The 13,499-nt window shown below is 40.5% G+C and overlaps 1 protein-coding gene across 1 annotated transcript; it reads left to right on the top strand.

Moving 5' to 3' along the window:
- The first annotated feature begins 8,137 nt into the window (after positions 1-8,137).
- LOC118384382 (uncharacterized) lies at positions 8,138-12,370 on the top strand. The gene is made up of 2 exons (XM_052508647.1): positions 8,138-10,144; positions 10,274-12,370. Exons 1-2 carry the CDS (start codon positions 9,571-9,573, stop codon positions 10,726-10,728), a joined length of 1,029 nt encoding a protein of 342 aa, XP_052364607.1. The 5' UTR covers positions 8,138-9,570; the 3' UTR covers positions 10,729-12,370.
- Positions 12,371-13,499: the final 1,129 nt, after the last annotated feature.

Below are 13,499 nucleotides of genomic sequence, written 5' to 3'. Positions count from 1 at the left end.
GTGGTGTGTTTGTGTGTGGTGTGTTTGTGTGGGTGTGTTTGTGTGTGGTGTGTTTGTGTAGGGTGTGTGTGTTTGTGTGTGATGTGTTTGTGTATGGTGTGTTTGTGTAGGGTGTGGTGTGTTTGTGTGTGATGTGTTTGTGTAGGGTGTGTTTGTGTAGGGGTGTGTTTGTGTGTGGTGTGTTTGTGTGTGGTGTGTTTGTGTGTGGTGTGTTTGTGTGTGGTGTGTTTGTGTAGGGTGTGTTTGTGTGTGGTGTGTTTGGGTGTGGTGTGTTTGTGTGTGTGTGTTTGGGCATGGTGTGTTTGTGTGTGTGTGTTTGTGTGGGTGTGTTTGTGTAGGGTGTGTGTGTTGGTGTATGTGTTTGTGTAGGTGTGTTTTGTGTATGGTGTGTTGTGTATGTGTGGTGTGTTTGTGTAGGGTGTGTTTGTGTAGGGTGTGTTTGAGTATGGTGTGTTTGTGTAGGGTGTGTTGTGTATGGTGTGGTGTGTTTGTGTAGGGTGTGTTTGTGTATGGTGTGTTTGTGTAGGGTGTGTTTGGGCATGGTGTGTTTGTGTGTGGTGTGTTTGTGTAGGGTGTGTTGTGTATGGTGTGGTGTGTTTGTGTAGGGTGTGTTTGTGTATGGTGTGTTTGTGTAGGGTGTGTTTGTGTGTGGTGTGTTTGTGTGTGGTGTGTTTGTGTAGGGTGTGTTGTGTATGGTGTGGTGTGTTTGTGTAGGGTGTGTTGTGTATGGTGTGGTGTGTTTGTGTAGGGTGTGTTGTGTAGGGTGTGGTGTGTTTGTGTAGGGTGTGTTGTGTAGGGTGTGTTTGTGTAGGGTGTGTTGTGTATGGTGTGGTGTGTTTGTGTAGGGTGTGTTTGTGTATGGTGTGTTTGTGTATGGTGTGTTTGTGTAGGGTGTGTTGTGTATGGTGTGGTGTGTTTGTGTAGGGTGTGTTTGTGTATGGTGTGTTTGTGTAGGGTGTGTTTGGGCATGGTGTGTTTGTGTGTGGTGTGTTTGTGTAGGGTGTGTTGTGTATGGTGTGGTGTGTTTGTGTAGGGTGTGTTTGTGTATGGTGTGTTTGTGTAGGGTGTGTTTGTGTGTGGTGTGTTTGTGTGTGGTGTGTTTGTGTAGGTGTGTTGTGTATGGTGTGGTGTGTTTGTGTAGGGTGTGTTGTGTATGGTGTGGTGTGTTTGTGTAGGGTGTGTTGTGTAGGGTGTGGTGTGTTTGTGTAGGGTGTGTTGTGTAGGGTGTGGTGTGTTTGTGTAGGGTGTGTTGTGTATGGTGTGTGTGTTTGTGTAGGGTGTGTTTGTGTATGGTGTGTTTGTGTGTGGTGTGTTTGTGTGTGGTGTGTTTGTGTAGGGTGTGTTTGTGTGTGGTGTGTTTGTGTAGGGTGTGTTTGTGTAGGGTGTGTTTGTGTGTGGTGTGTTTGTGTAGGGTGTGTTTGTGTAGGGTGTGTTTGTGTGTGGTGTGTTTGTGTAGGGTGTGTTTGTGTAGGGTGTGTTTGTGTAGGGTGTGTTTGTGTGTGGTGTGTTTGTGTAGGGTGTGTTTGTGTGTGGTGTGTTTGTGTGTGGTGTGTTTGTGTAGGGTGTGTTTGTGTAGGGTGTGTTTGTGTGTGGTGTGTTTGTGTGTGGTGTGTTTGTGTAGGATGTGTACAGTGCATTCAGAAAGCATTCAGACCCCTTGACTTTTTCCACATTTTGTTAAGTTACAGCGTTGTTCAGCAGGTAGCCTAGTGGTTAGAGTTTTGGACTTGTAACCAAAAGGATGTAAGATCAAATCACTGGGCTGACAAGGTAAAAACAAAATCTGTTGTTCTGTCCCTGAAAAAGGCAGTTAACCCACTGTTCCTAGGCAGTTAACCCACTGTTCCTAGACCAGTTAACCCACTGTTCCTAGACCAGTTAACCCACTGTTCCTAGGCAGTTAACCCACTGTTCCTAGGCAGTTAACCCACTGTTCCTAGGCAGTTAACCCACTGTTCCTAGACCAGTTAACCCACTGTTCCTAGGCAGTTAACCCACTGTTCCTAGGCAGTCAACCCACTGTTCCTAGGCCGTCATTGAAAATAAGAATTTGTTCTTAACTGACTTGCCAAGTTAAATAAAAGTTAATTTTTTATCATGGATTAAATGTTAAAAATAAATCCTCATCAATCTACACACAATACCCCACAATGACAAAGTGGTATAGTATAGTTATTTGCATATCTATTAAAAATCTAAACAGAAATACCTTATTTACATATGTATTCAGTATTTGCAATGAGACTTGAAATTGACCTCAGGTGCATCCTGTTTCCATTGATCATCCTTGAGATGTTTCTACAACTTGATTGGAGTCCACCTGTGATTTGAAAAGGCACACGCCTGTCTTTATAAGTCACACAGTTGACACTGCATGTCAGAGCAAAAACCAAGACATGAGGTTGAAGGAATTGTCCGTAGAGTTCCGAGACAGGATTGTGTCGAGACACAGATGTGGGGAAGGGTACCAAAACATTACTGCAGCATTGAAGGTCCCCAAGAACACAGTGGCCTCCATCATTCTTAAATGGAAGAAGTTTGGAACCACCAAGACTCTTCCTAGAGCTGGTCGACCGGCCAAACCAAGCAATCAGGAGAGAAGGGCTTTGGTCAGGGAGGTGACCAAGAACCCGATGGTCATTATGACAGAGCTCCAGAGTTCCTCTGTGGAGATGAGAGAACCTTCCAGAAGAACAACCATCTCCGCAGCACTCCACCAATCAGGTCTTTATGGTAGAGTGGCCAGACGGAAGCCACTCATCAGTAAAAGGCACATGACAGCCCGTTTGGTGTTTGCCAAAAGGCACCTAAAGACTGAAACCATGAGAAACAAGATTCTCTGGTGTGATGAAACCAAGATTGAACTCTTTGGCCTGACTGCCAAAGGTCACGTCTGGAGGAAACCTGGCACCATCCCTACGGTGAAGCATGGTGGTGGCAGCATCATGCTGTGGGGATGTATCATGCGGCAGGGACTGGGAGACTAGTCAGGATCGTGGGAAAGATGAACGGAGCAAAGTACAGCGAGATCCTTGATGAAAACCTGCTCCAGAGCGCTCAGGACCTCAGACTGGGGCAAAGGTTGTTGGAGCGAACCATTGAGAGGCTGAAGTAGCAAGCACATGCACATTAAGAGAAGATGATATCCAGGCCATATGACACCCAGACCATACTCTATTTATGTAGGAATACATTAACCAAGCCCATACGTGCATTCATGACAGCTGAACATGCTGTGGTCAGCAGGGTGCAGGAATAAAGATGTAGGCAGGATGACTGATGACTAACATGTAAAACATAGGCATGCAGTATATACATTATTTTTAGAACATGGAAAGAGTTCTGCCATCGTTGTGACCAAAAGCAGATACTAAGGGGGAGTGACTTTGTGTACATATGTGATGTACACCAATACTATGTATGTATAAAAGCAGAGCCAGTGCTAAGAAGCGGCGGCTTTCCCGCGGACCAGCACGGCTTTAATAACTTGCATTAAAGTCTACATTGAATTCAACAGTTTCTTCTGAGAGTATTATATTTCTATAGACAGTATTATATTTCTGTAACGATTATCTACGACATATTTGGCGAGCTTGCCAGGAGATCAAAGGGGCCTGGGGCGTTCCAGGCTGGTGACAGTGTCTTTGGACAAAATTACAAACGGGTGGCCACCCAGCTATTTGAAAAGGTAAGCTTGGTCTTACATAGTTGATTGTTTGTATAAATTGGTTCAGAGATACTGTCCCAGCAAGAGGGGCGTCAAGTAGGTCTCTATTTAAATTTCCTAAAAACCCAGTAAATGCTAAGGGCTTGTTGAATTCAATGAACTGCATGCATGTGTGATTTTGGGGGTTGTTAAAAGTGAATTTATGTATGCATGTGTAGTGACTAATTGGGGGCGGTGATCCTTGCCGGTGCCGGGTGTTTAGCGGAGGGGGCTTGCACCTGTTCTGGTCGGATGACTGGTGCGGCTGTTCGCTCTCTCTGGCTGAACTGCCTGGCCTGGTGAGGGGCTGCTGCTGTCTACCCATATGGTCAAAATAGATCAATAAGTAGGTAGAAAAGTCCACGAATACCGCCCTTAAGGTGAAAAAGGGGTCTGCTTAGGTGGCATTCATGGTTACCGCCCCAATAGATTAGAAAGGGGGTCTGCTCGGATGAATAGAGTGCAGAAAACGTTGACCCGATTTGGCAAGGTTAAACTGCAAAACAAATCCTGCGAGTAGAACGCTCCGTCTGTCTGAACGGAGGTCTCTAAATGAGCAGGTCACGCCATAATACAGCTCTGAGAAAAATATATATTAAATAAATAAATAAAAACAACAGAGGTCTGCGTTGGATGGGTGAAAAGGGTAGGAAGACACGCTGATCCGATTTGACAGTAGTAGTGTCATACCCTGAGAAAACCTATAGGATATAAACCGGTTTAAGAGGCCATAGGTCGTTTTAGGTAAAACGGAGTGTGTGAATGAACAAATGTGAATTCAACGTCTGAATGGAAGTAAGAACGTGTGTGTGTGTGCGTGTGTGTGTGTGTGCCAACTGATCAGGGAAAGGAATGCGCAAGCCCCTCTGTGACAGTTGACTGAGTGTAATTTCAGAAGGAGAGTGCATTTAACTCACTGAGAGGGGGATAGAATCAATGGATATTGGAAAAATAAGGATAAGATAGAAACTACGTAAAGATAGATATATATATATATATACACTGACATAATAAATGTGTTAATAACTATTCTGGAACGTGTTAAAAAGTATTAAACGGTTATAACGGTCTGTGAAGTAGAGAGAAAGAACACATAGGTAAAGCACAAATTATACTATATGGTAAAAATTCACCTAGACTGTCTCGAAGAAATAGTAAAAACAAACACATAAAGTAAGGGATATGGCCTAGGTATATACATTACAGCACCGTGAAGGACGGTAGGAGGAAGCAGGGCTCTGCACCAGGAGAGCCTGCAGGATAATAATAGCCTGAAGGAAAGGCAGAGGTGTCAGGTTACAGGAGCCAGAAGAGAGTGGGATTGGATAAGATTATCAAAATAGTATAAATTAGGAATAAAAACAATAAGAAACAGTAGAATAGAATATAATAAGTAAGAACCAATAAGTAAAAAGTGTAGATATTATAAATAATTAATTTAAAAGGAAAAGTATCAGATAGGATTAAAAACACCTGGTAAAGTTAAGAGACAGAGTAGACAACTGAAAAAATGAATAGAACACCAGTAGAGATCTTAGGGTGAGGCACCTCCCGAGAAAAAAAAAATAAATAGTGGCATGAAAACAAACAGACTGTTTCTCCCTGGAATATAGAGAGCCAAATTTAATAAATCCACGGAGTCCCTGAAAGAAGAGCACGTTAATTCTAACAATTCGGCTTTAATATGAAAGAGCAAACTGGATAATGTAGGGCAACATTACCCGGTAAACAGGATAAATAAAATAAACAATTAAGGAGGCAATTATGAATTTAAACGATCACATAAAACCATAATAACAAGCTCAATTTAATAATAATAATAATATATGCCATTTAGCAGACGCTTTTGTCCAGAGCGACTTGCAGTCATGTGTGCATACATTCTACGTGTGGGTGGTCCCGGGAATCGAGCCCACTGCCCTGGCGTTACAAGCGCCATGTTCTACCAACTGTGCTACAGAAGGGGTAATTTACCAGCGTTTTGATGTTAACATTCTACCATCAGAAAATACATTACGATGGGGGACAGATATGAATCTGCTTGCCCTCGCAGACGTGCGAGTGGTCAGCAGAGCTAGAGAATATCTCAGCGTAAGAAATAGCTCCCTGTTTTAGATGAGGAGCTAATGGGTATGGGAAGAATGAGTGTGAGGTGACCCTGAAACTTAGTAGAGCAGAGAATACAGCTACACAGGAGTTTGCATCTTTTTTAAAAAAGCAACAACTAATCGTTTTGAGTAAGAATTACATTTTCATCAAGCGGTGTATAAGTCTTTGATCAATCAATAAGTGGTTCATGGAAATTACAGTTGATATGTGATGAAATACGTACTAGATCACGTTTTACCTAACCTTAAGTAATATACCGATGGGATTTACTAACGGTCTCACTTGGAATCATGTTGCATTGAAACAATAGTTTCAGGGTGATAAAATACGTGGTGGATTTGTTATTAGCGTCAAAAGACGGGGAAATAAACTTATATGAAAAATCACCACCTTGGTAAAATTAGCTGGAGGAAAAGAAAAATGTAACATATTTGGTGTTTTTCAATTTCTAAGGGAAAAAAACCTGGGATCAGGAAGAAACTATGCATTCTGTGCATGGCTAAACTAATCTCGCATGTTCAGAAAAACGTAAGGGGTTTTCAGTTTTGATAGACATTCTATACCGTCATTCTCTGAAACTGCTAATACGCTTATATAATTAAATCATTGTATAAGTAATACTATTGGCTTGCTGATTAAAAGGTAACATTGTGAATGCTAATGAAATGTACACTTTCTTTTCCAGAAAAAGGGGTTTCATTTTCTCTGGTCAAAATGCCCTTGGAGACTGCGATACTGAGGAAAGCAGTTAGTAATAGTCAGCCGTTTTAAAAGTAAACGTATCTGGATACGGCTATAAATGGAGTTCCGGATAAGTGAGGCTAGTTCCCATGTGTTCTTAACCTATGGTTCACTCTAGTAGGTGCACACCTTATACCGCGAACAATATGTGTTAGTGGATTTAATTTGAAAGGGGTCATTTTCAATTCAGTTTCAAATTGGGTGAGCAGAAGGATTGAAATATTTATTTTTCTGAAAATGTTTTAAAACGTTTCTTAAGAAAAAGGGAGTGTCAAATGCCCTTGAACCCTAAGAATTTCCCGTGAAGACTGATCAACTTCACTGGAAATTGTTGGAACAGGTGGGATGTCATTATAAAATGACTAAGAAACACCAGTCTCTACTCAAAGTGTACAATTACTTTGAGACTCTATTATTTCCTTAGGAAAATTATGAAGGGATGTAATCTTAAATTGACTAGTTACTCAAATAGGGTTATTTTTATTTAACATGTGGTCATAGGCAAAATTATCAGTTCCCTGGGGTTATGGTCTTTGGGTAAATACACACATGTGCTTTGTTCATTCTGCATATAGAAGGGAAGTATATGTTAACAGGGGATGACAGTTACTCCAAATGGTTTATGATATAGGTACTGGGATAATTTCATTTTGGGTTTCAACACAAAATTTGCAACATTGGAATATTGGAGTGTGGGTGTCTGCTAGGGTTATGTTGATAATTACATAATCTGAAACTCGTCTGAGAGATTGCCAGTAGAATAAGGAAGTTATCATGGAAGGTGACGTCAGAATGCTTTAATGCATGGGAGAGATATTTTTATCACAACAAGTGTGTGAGATGCTCAAACGCACCCTACTGGCTGAAAAGTGAGGGATAACTGTGTCTGATGGCCTGTGAACTATATCTGAAATAGACATGCTGGAATGATGTGTGTTGAATTAAGAAGATGGAATTTGAGTTAAAGTAAGCAATAGGGACTGTTATTCTGAATTTGGGTTGGACAATTTATACAACTTTTTAGTTATGATTTGGATATAGAACTGTTTAAATTTACTAGGCCTAGGAAAGCTCTGGAAACTAATCCTGAGACAGGGAGGTTGACAGAATTGACAGAATATTAGATTAAGGGTTTTGTTTATTTTGTTTATTATGTCATTAGAACTTTAATGTTAAGTTGTATTGATATAATTAATTGAAAAGGTTTATAGTCTGTTTCGCGATAACACCAAGGATGGAGAAGAGACCAGGTTTAATTACATTAGGAGCAGTGGTAATTTTTTGCAATTATGCAGTTATCATTTATTTATTTTTATTTATTTATTTAAAAAATAGAGTGAATAGAAGAAATAAATAAATAATATCAATCTCTTGGTTGGTCAATTTATTTTTGTTTTGAGGAACATAAATGTATATTGTTCCTAAGGAGGGATATAGATATAAATTGACTAAAATTGAGTTGAGAATGTTTTAGGAAATTAGGAGTAGTAACTTATATGATATGGGAACTGCATTGGGGATCTGAGGGGATCATAAATTAAGGTTATGATAGTGGAGGGTGTTATTTCTAGAAACTATGTATATTATTAGAGAAGATACCTCACAGAAAAAGGACAGCTGGCTGTGAAAAATGTAGAAATATAAAATATAGAGACAATTCTAAAAAGAAAATGTAACATTATACAGATTATGGTAAAAGTAATAAGTGGTGGAATTCTGAACATTATAGCAAAAGTTTAACAAACTTATAACTGAGTTTTGTTAGGATTGGATATTCTTCCAACTGGAAGAGACTTGACTGATTACATGTTATTCTTACAGCAGTTGCTGTAGGGACCATAATTCGGCTATCATTATGTATAACTATATCAATGGCAGGAGGCAGGGTATTTGAGACAGAATGTTTACTACAGAGGGCTGTTATTTAAATATTACAAATCCGTGATCTTGCTATAAGAAGAAAGTCTGTTGTCAGGAAATAACCCATGTGTTAGTGTGTATGTCCTCAGAAAAAGAAAACAGCACTCAAGAGGCCAGATGGAAGGGCATGGGCTGAATTCTGGAGACTGAGTGTACACAAAGATACACCAGGCTGGAGGTATACCATACAGCACCTGCAATGGTAAAGATCGCTATGGCTCTCTTCGGTGGGTGAATAATTCTCACAAAAAGTAAGGTCCAGCTGAATAATGGGTGAGCTTGAAAACACCATGACAGAGGAACCAAGTTAGAGAGAAAGACTAGATTCCACTGTAAACATACTGGGTTTGGTTTGGGAGCTACTTGTTTTATTTGTTAATGCATCATGATGTGAAAAAGGATAGATGTTAGGGTACTCTAGACAACATGTTGAAGTCATTGATGTGAAAGCATATACAGTGTTAAATTACTTCAAAAAGAGAAATTGTTGATTAAGGATATGCATATGCTTATCAGTTGAAATGGAGCAGATGGAAACAAAATTTAAAAAATAAATAAATAAAATAAAAATGACATGATTTGGGAACACCTCTCAGAACCTGGGGCCGAAAGAGGAAGACTGGGTAAAAGCAAGAGGAAGCTTATTAGAGCTTTTATTTTTGTGGAGTCCAGCAGAAAAGCATCCTGGAGGCATAGAGTCAGGTGAAGAGAGAGTGGGAATTGTCATGGTCTCAGATTTTGGTATTCGTGAATATATTTATGCAAAACACATAACATTGTCAATACTGTTATGTTCTGTACTTTGCTTGCCAAGTCGTATGTTTAGGAACCTGAACCAGGACGAGAGGTTCCACGTCTGATGATCCAAGGGGACCAGAGGGGCCTTGTCCAGGTGATACCAGGAGATCTGGTCTACATTTGAGTGTTCCGGAAAAAGTGGGATCAGCCAAGGAGAAAAGGACCCAACGAAGTGGCCAGAGCAACAAGAACGACCGTCCAAGTGAAAGGAAGTCCGACGTGGTACCATCTGAACCACTGCACCAGAGTCCCATCAGAAACAAGGAGACAACCGCACAGCGATAAGAACACAGAGGATGCTGATTCAACAGGCGGGAGCCCGGAAGGAGCAGGAGCAGCAGAGGAGATTGAGACGCCGGGGAGGAGCCAAGAAACCAGCAGACCAAGTGGAAGCCAGGATACGACAAATGCACTGTCTGCTGCACTCAGAAAAGGACGAAGAAGAAACAACACTGGAGAAAAAGCCTGCAAACAATCAATATTCTCTCCAGTGGGGCCAGAGAGTCCAGGGTTGGGGGAAAATAACAGGCCTGCTACTCCTAATGACATACATGTTGAGGCAGACCTCCCTGACAGAAGCCCTCCACAGTGGGACCCCGAAATACCACCTACAGAATGGGAACAACTCTTCCCTGAAATCGATGCCTATCCAGATGGAAGCCCAGTCCAGTCAAAGGAGGGAGCTCCAGGGGAAGGAACAGAAAGGGAGACCCCACAAGAAGGAGGAGAAGGAAGAGTCTCGCAGGCTGAAGAAGAGGATTTCCCCACAATTGACTTTTCAAATCTTGAATGGTCCCCGTAACAGACAATTGAAGATAGAACAACAAAAGAATAATGACATTGCCATGACAAGAGCAACAGTAAACACTGGTACAGGAACAACAGACTCACGCACAATTAAGCAGTATGGTGAAAACAGGAAAAGAAGAGAGGAACCCGCTGAACAATCAAAGAAGACTGACAAGGTTAGCATTTCTGTTCCACCTCAAATCATAACAGAAACAGGAGAACAGAAGTCAATCTCAATCAAGAGGATCAAACCTCTGCCTGAGACTACATTCTGTGGATGGACACATCATCAGACAAAGGGAGAAGTCATCTGGGACCCGAAAGGATGTGGCCTGACGGTAACCAAAAAAGAAGATGAGTGGTTGCTTACCTTGAATAAGATCGAACATGTTGAAGGTGAAGAATTTATAGTTGAAATAGCAAGAACAAGGTTAACTGAAGGAAGTAGTGTAACTGTTATTAGAATTGGTCCTACGCCAATACCTGAACAGGAGGAGCCTGTGACAACCAGAACAATGACAACAACAGTGGCAGCTGTTACAAAGACTACGGTAGTCACCACTAGGCTAATGTCTACTGCTCTTACCAAGCAGTCCACTGTACCCACAAAGAAACCCAAAGCATCAGGGTCAGGAGGTTTTTTACTGACATTTGGAACTTTCTAGCAAACTCTAACAATCTACCTCGAGAAAAGGACATTGCGATTCCAACTGAGACTGTAACTCCAACTGATACTTTAACCCTAGAACTGCACAAGGACAAATCATTAAAGATATTAGTAAAAAATGAATGGTATGAATGGGCTCAATATACAGCATTAAAATTAAAACTGACAAATTGCTTATTATGTGCACCCTCTCCGCTGACAGAATTAGTGGTGGTACCTAATCCTTATGATTATAGGGACTGTGCTGACTTTAATAGGAACTTTTGTCATTTGAGTAGATCAGAAAGGCCGTATTGTCCAGCTGAATGTTTGTCATATTTGGGTAATCCATCCTATCAAAGATATTACAAGCAAGCTGGCTGGGGAAAATGGTGTCAAGAATTGGATATACGGGTAGAACCACAAAAGTTAGAGGCCCCATATAAATATCAAATAGATTATCAACAACCGTATGAATGTTTTAACAGCACGAAAAGACAGAATGAGATGGGAAAGTTTAAAGGTAAATGTGGGATCACATGGCACTTAACTAAGGACACCAATTAGAATGCAGACACTCCAGTAAGGGCTATTTATCAAGCAGCTGGTAGTTGGGAGGGAAAAGTATTTGTTCATGACGATTGTCAAAATCAAACTCTAGCGCTACCATTAATTGCACCGTATGAAGAACAGACTATGGTAGTGGCAAAGGTTAAGGGCAACATTACCAAATGAAGGGACAAGCCTTTGTACAAGAGTGAGTTAGGTTGATTCAACAGATAAGTGTCACTGAATGGGATCCTGGTGAGTCTAAGCAAAATACAAAAATAGAGTAAGGAGGGAATATAAATCTGACCCCAAGGTCTATTTAGATGCAATAGGACAACCTAGAGGAGTTCCTAATGAGTACAAAGCAAGAGATGAGATTAAGTCAGGATTTGAATCAATATTCCTGTGGATAACACCTAATAAGAACTTAGAGTGGATTAATTATATTTACTAAAACCAACAAAGACTCATTAATTATACTAACTCTGCATTGACAGCTTTGGGAGAACAGGTAGAGGCAACCAGTAGAATGACATGGCAGAATAGACAAGCTCTAAATTGGCTCTTAGCAGAAAAAGGAGGTGTTTGTGTCATGTTTGGAGATGAATGTTGCACCTTTATTCCCAATAACACCGCACCTAATGGATCTTTCTTTATTGCTATGGCAAAACTTAAAGGATTAAGAGCAGAAGTAAAGGCTAATGCTGGGGTTGATGCCCATGTTTGGGATTGGTTGGACCTGACTTTGGGAAAGTGGGGTGCTATGGTTACTAGAATGGCTATCATGCTGGGAGGGGGCTTACTGACACTGGGTATTGTGTTTTGTTGTGTTTTGCCATTGGTAAAATCTTTAGTGGTTCAGACAACAGTCAAACAAATGTCGGCACAAAAAGTTAATCCGCCTGTGGTAATTAATCCTGTACCTGGAATCCCTGGCCATTATACCAATAAGTATGGAATGCCTTGCAATGCTGTCGGAGGACCTCTAGACTGTTCCTTTGGTAATCCTAATTGTCTATATGGGGTTACTCCAGGGGGTGGTTATGCTTGCCATGGGTTGTGAAAAATATAAATAAAAGAGCACGTAGTCATCACGCTGTTCCTTTGTTGTGCTATGTAGCAGAAAGGGGAGTCTATTGTCTGTTAGGAAGCCAAATGTTTTGTGTTGTTTTGTGTTTATTTTTAATAAATATATATCCTTTTGTTTAATAAAAGTTAGGTTTGCCTTCTACAATAAGGATCATTGTTAACATGTTAGGTAACAGAGGGGATTCCGGTTACAAGTGTCCATGTCCTTAATCTTCTAACAGGTCTGGTTATCTTTGATAATAGTTGTTAGAGAGGTGTCTGCAAGGGAGGATCATGTTAAGATGTTTTATTTTAGAATGATGTCATATTGCATTTATTTTTACAAACTGCATGAAGTTTATTTTAACAGAACCATATTCATTGTATTATTTTCTCTCAATTCTACATAACTGAGATAACCTCAGCCAAGGCTATGTACTACATGCTCATTGCTTTTTCACAGTATATTCATTTATTGAAAGTGTTTTATTTTTGTTTCCAACTGTATCTTTTACTCCTATTTGTGTTATTGATTGGAGAAGTTTGGTCCAGTTGGGATGTGACATATTCATATTCATTTCATCTTCTATTTGTATGTATATAGTTGATGTTAGTTTTGCCTTCATCCTTCTTGGTGTTCTTTAAAGGGTTTTATGTGAGACTGTTCAGTCTCAGAGGGGGAATTATGTTGGAGCGAACCATTGAGAGGCTGAAGTAGCAAGCACATGGACATTAAGAGAAGATGATATCCAGGCCATATGACACCCAGACCATACTCTATTTATGTAGGAATACATTAACCAAGACCATACGTGCATTCATGACAGCTGAACATGCTGTGGTCAGCAGGGTGCAGGAATAAAGATGTAGGCAGGATGACTGATGACTAACATGTAAAACATAGGCATGCAGTATATACATTATTTTTAGAACATGGAAAGAGTTCTGCCATCGTTGTGACCAAAAGCAGATACTAAGGGGAGTGACTTTGTGTACATATGTGATGTACACCAATACTATGTATGTATAAAAGCAGAGCCAGTGCTAAGAAGCGGCGGCTTTCCCAAGGACCAGCACGGCTTTAATAACTTGCATTAAAGTCTACATTGAATTCAACAGTTTCTTCTGAGAGTATTATATTTCTATAGACAGTATTATATTTCTGTAACGATT

Source organism: Oncorhynchus keta, unplaced genomic scaffold (assembly GCF_023373465.1).
Source record: "Oncorhynchus keta strain PuntledgeMale-10-30-2019 unplaced genomic scaffold, Oket_V2 Un_contig_3799_pilon_pilon, whole genome shotgun sequence".
Lineage (NCBI taxonomy): Eukaryota > Metazoa > Chordata > Actinopteri > Salmoniformes > Salmonidae > Oncorhynchus > Oncorhynchus keta.
The sequence above is the reverse complement of the archived record's forward strand: the minus strand, read 5'-3'. Positions and strand labels throughout refer to the sequence as shown.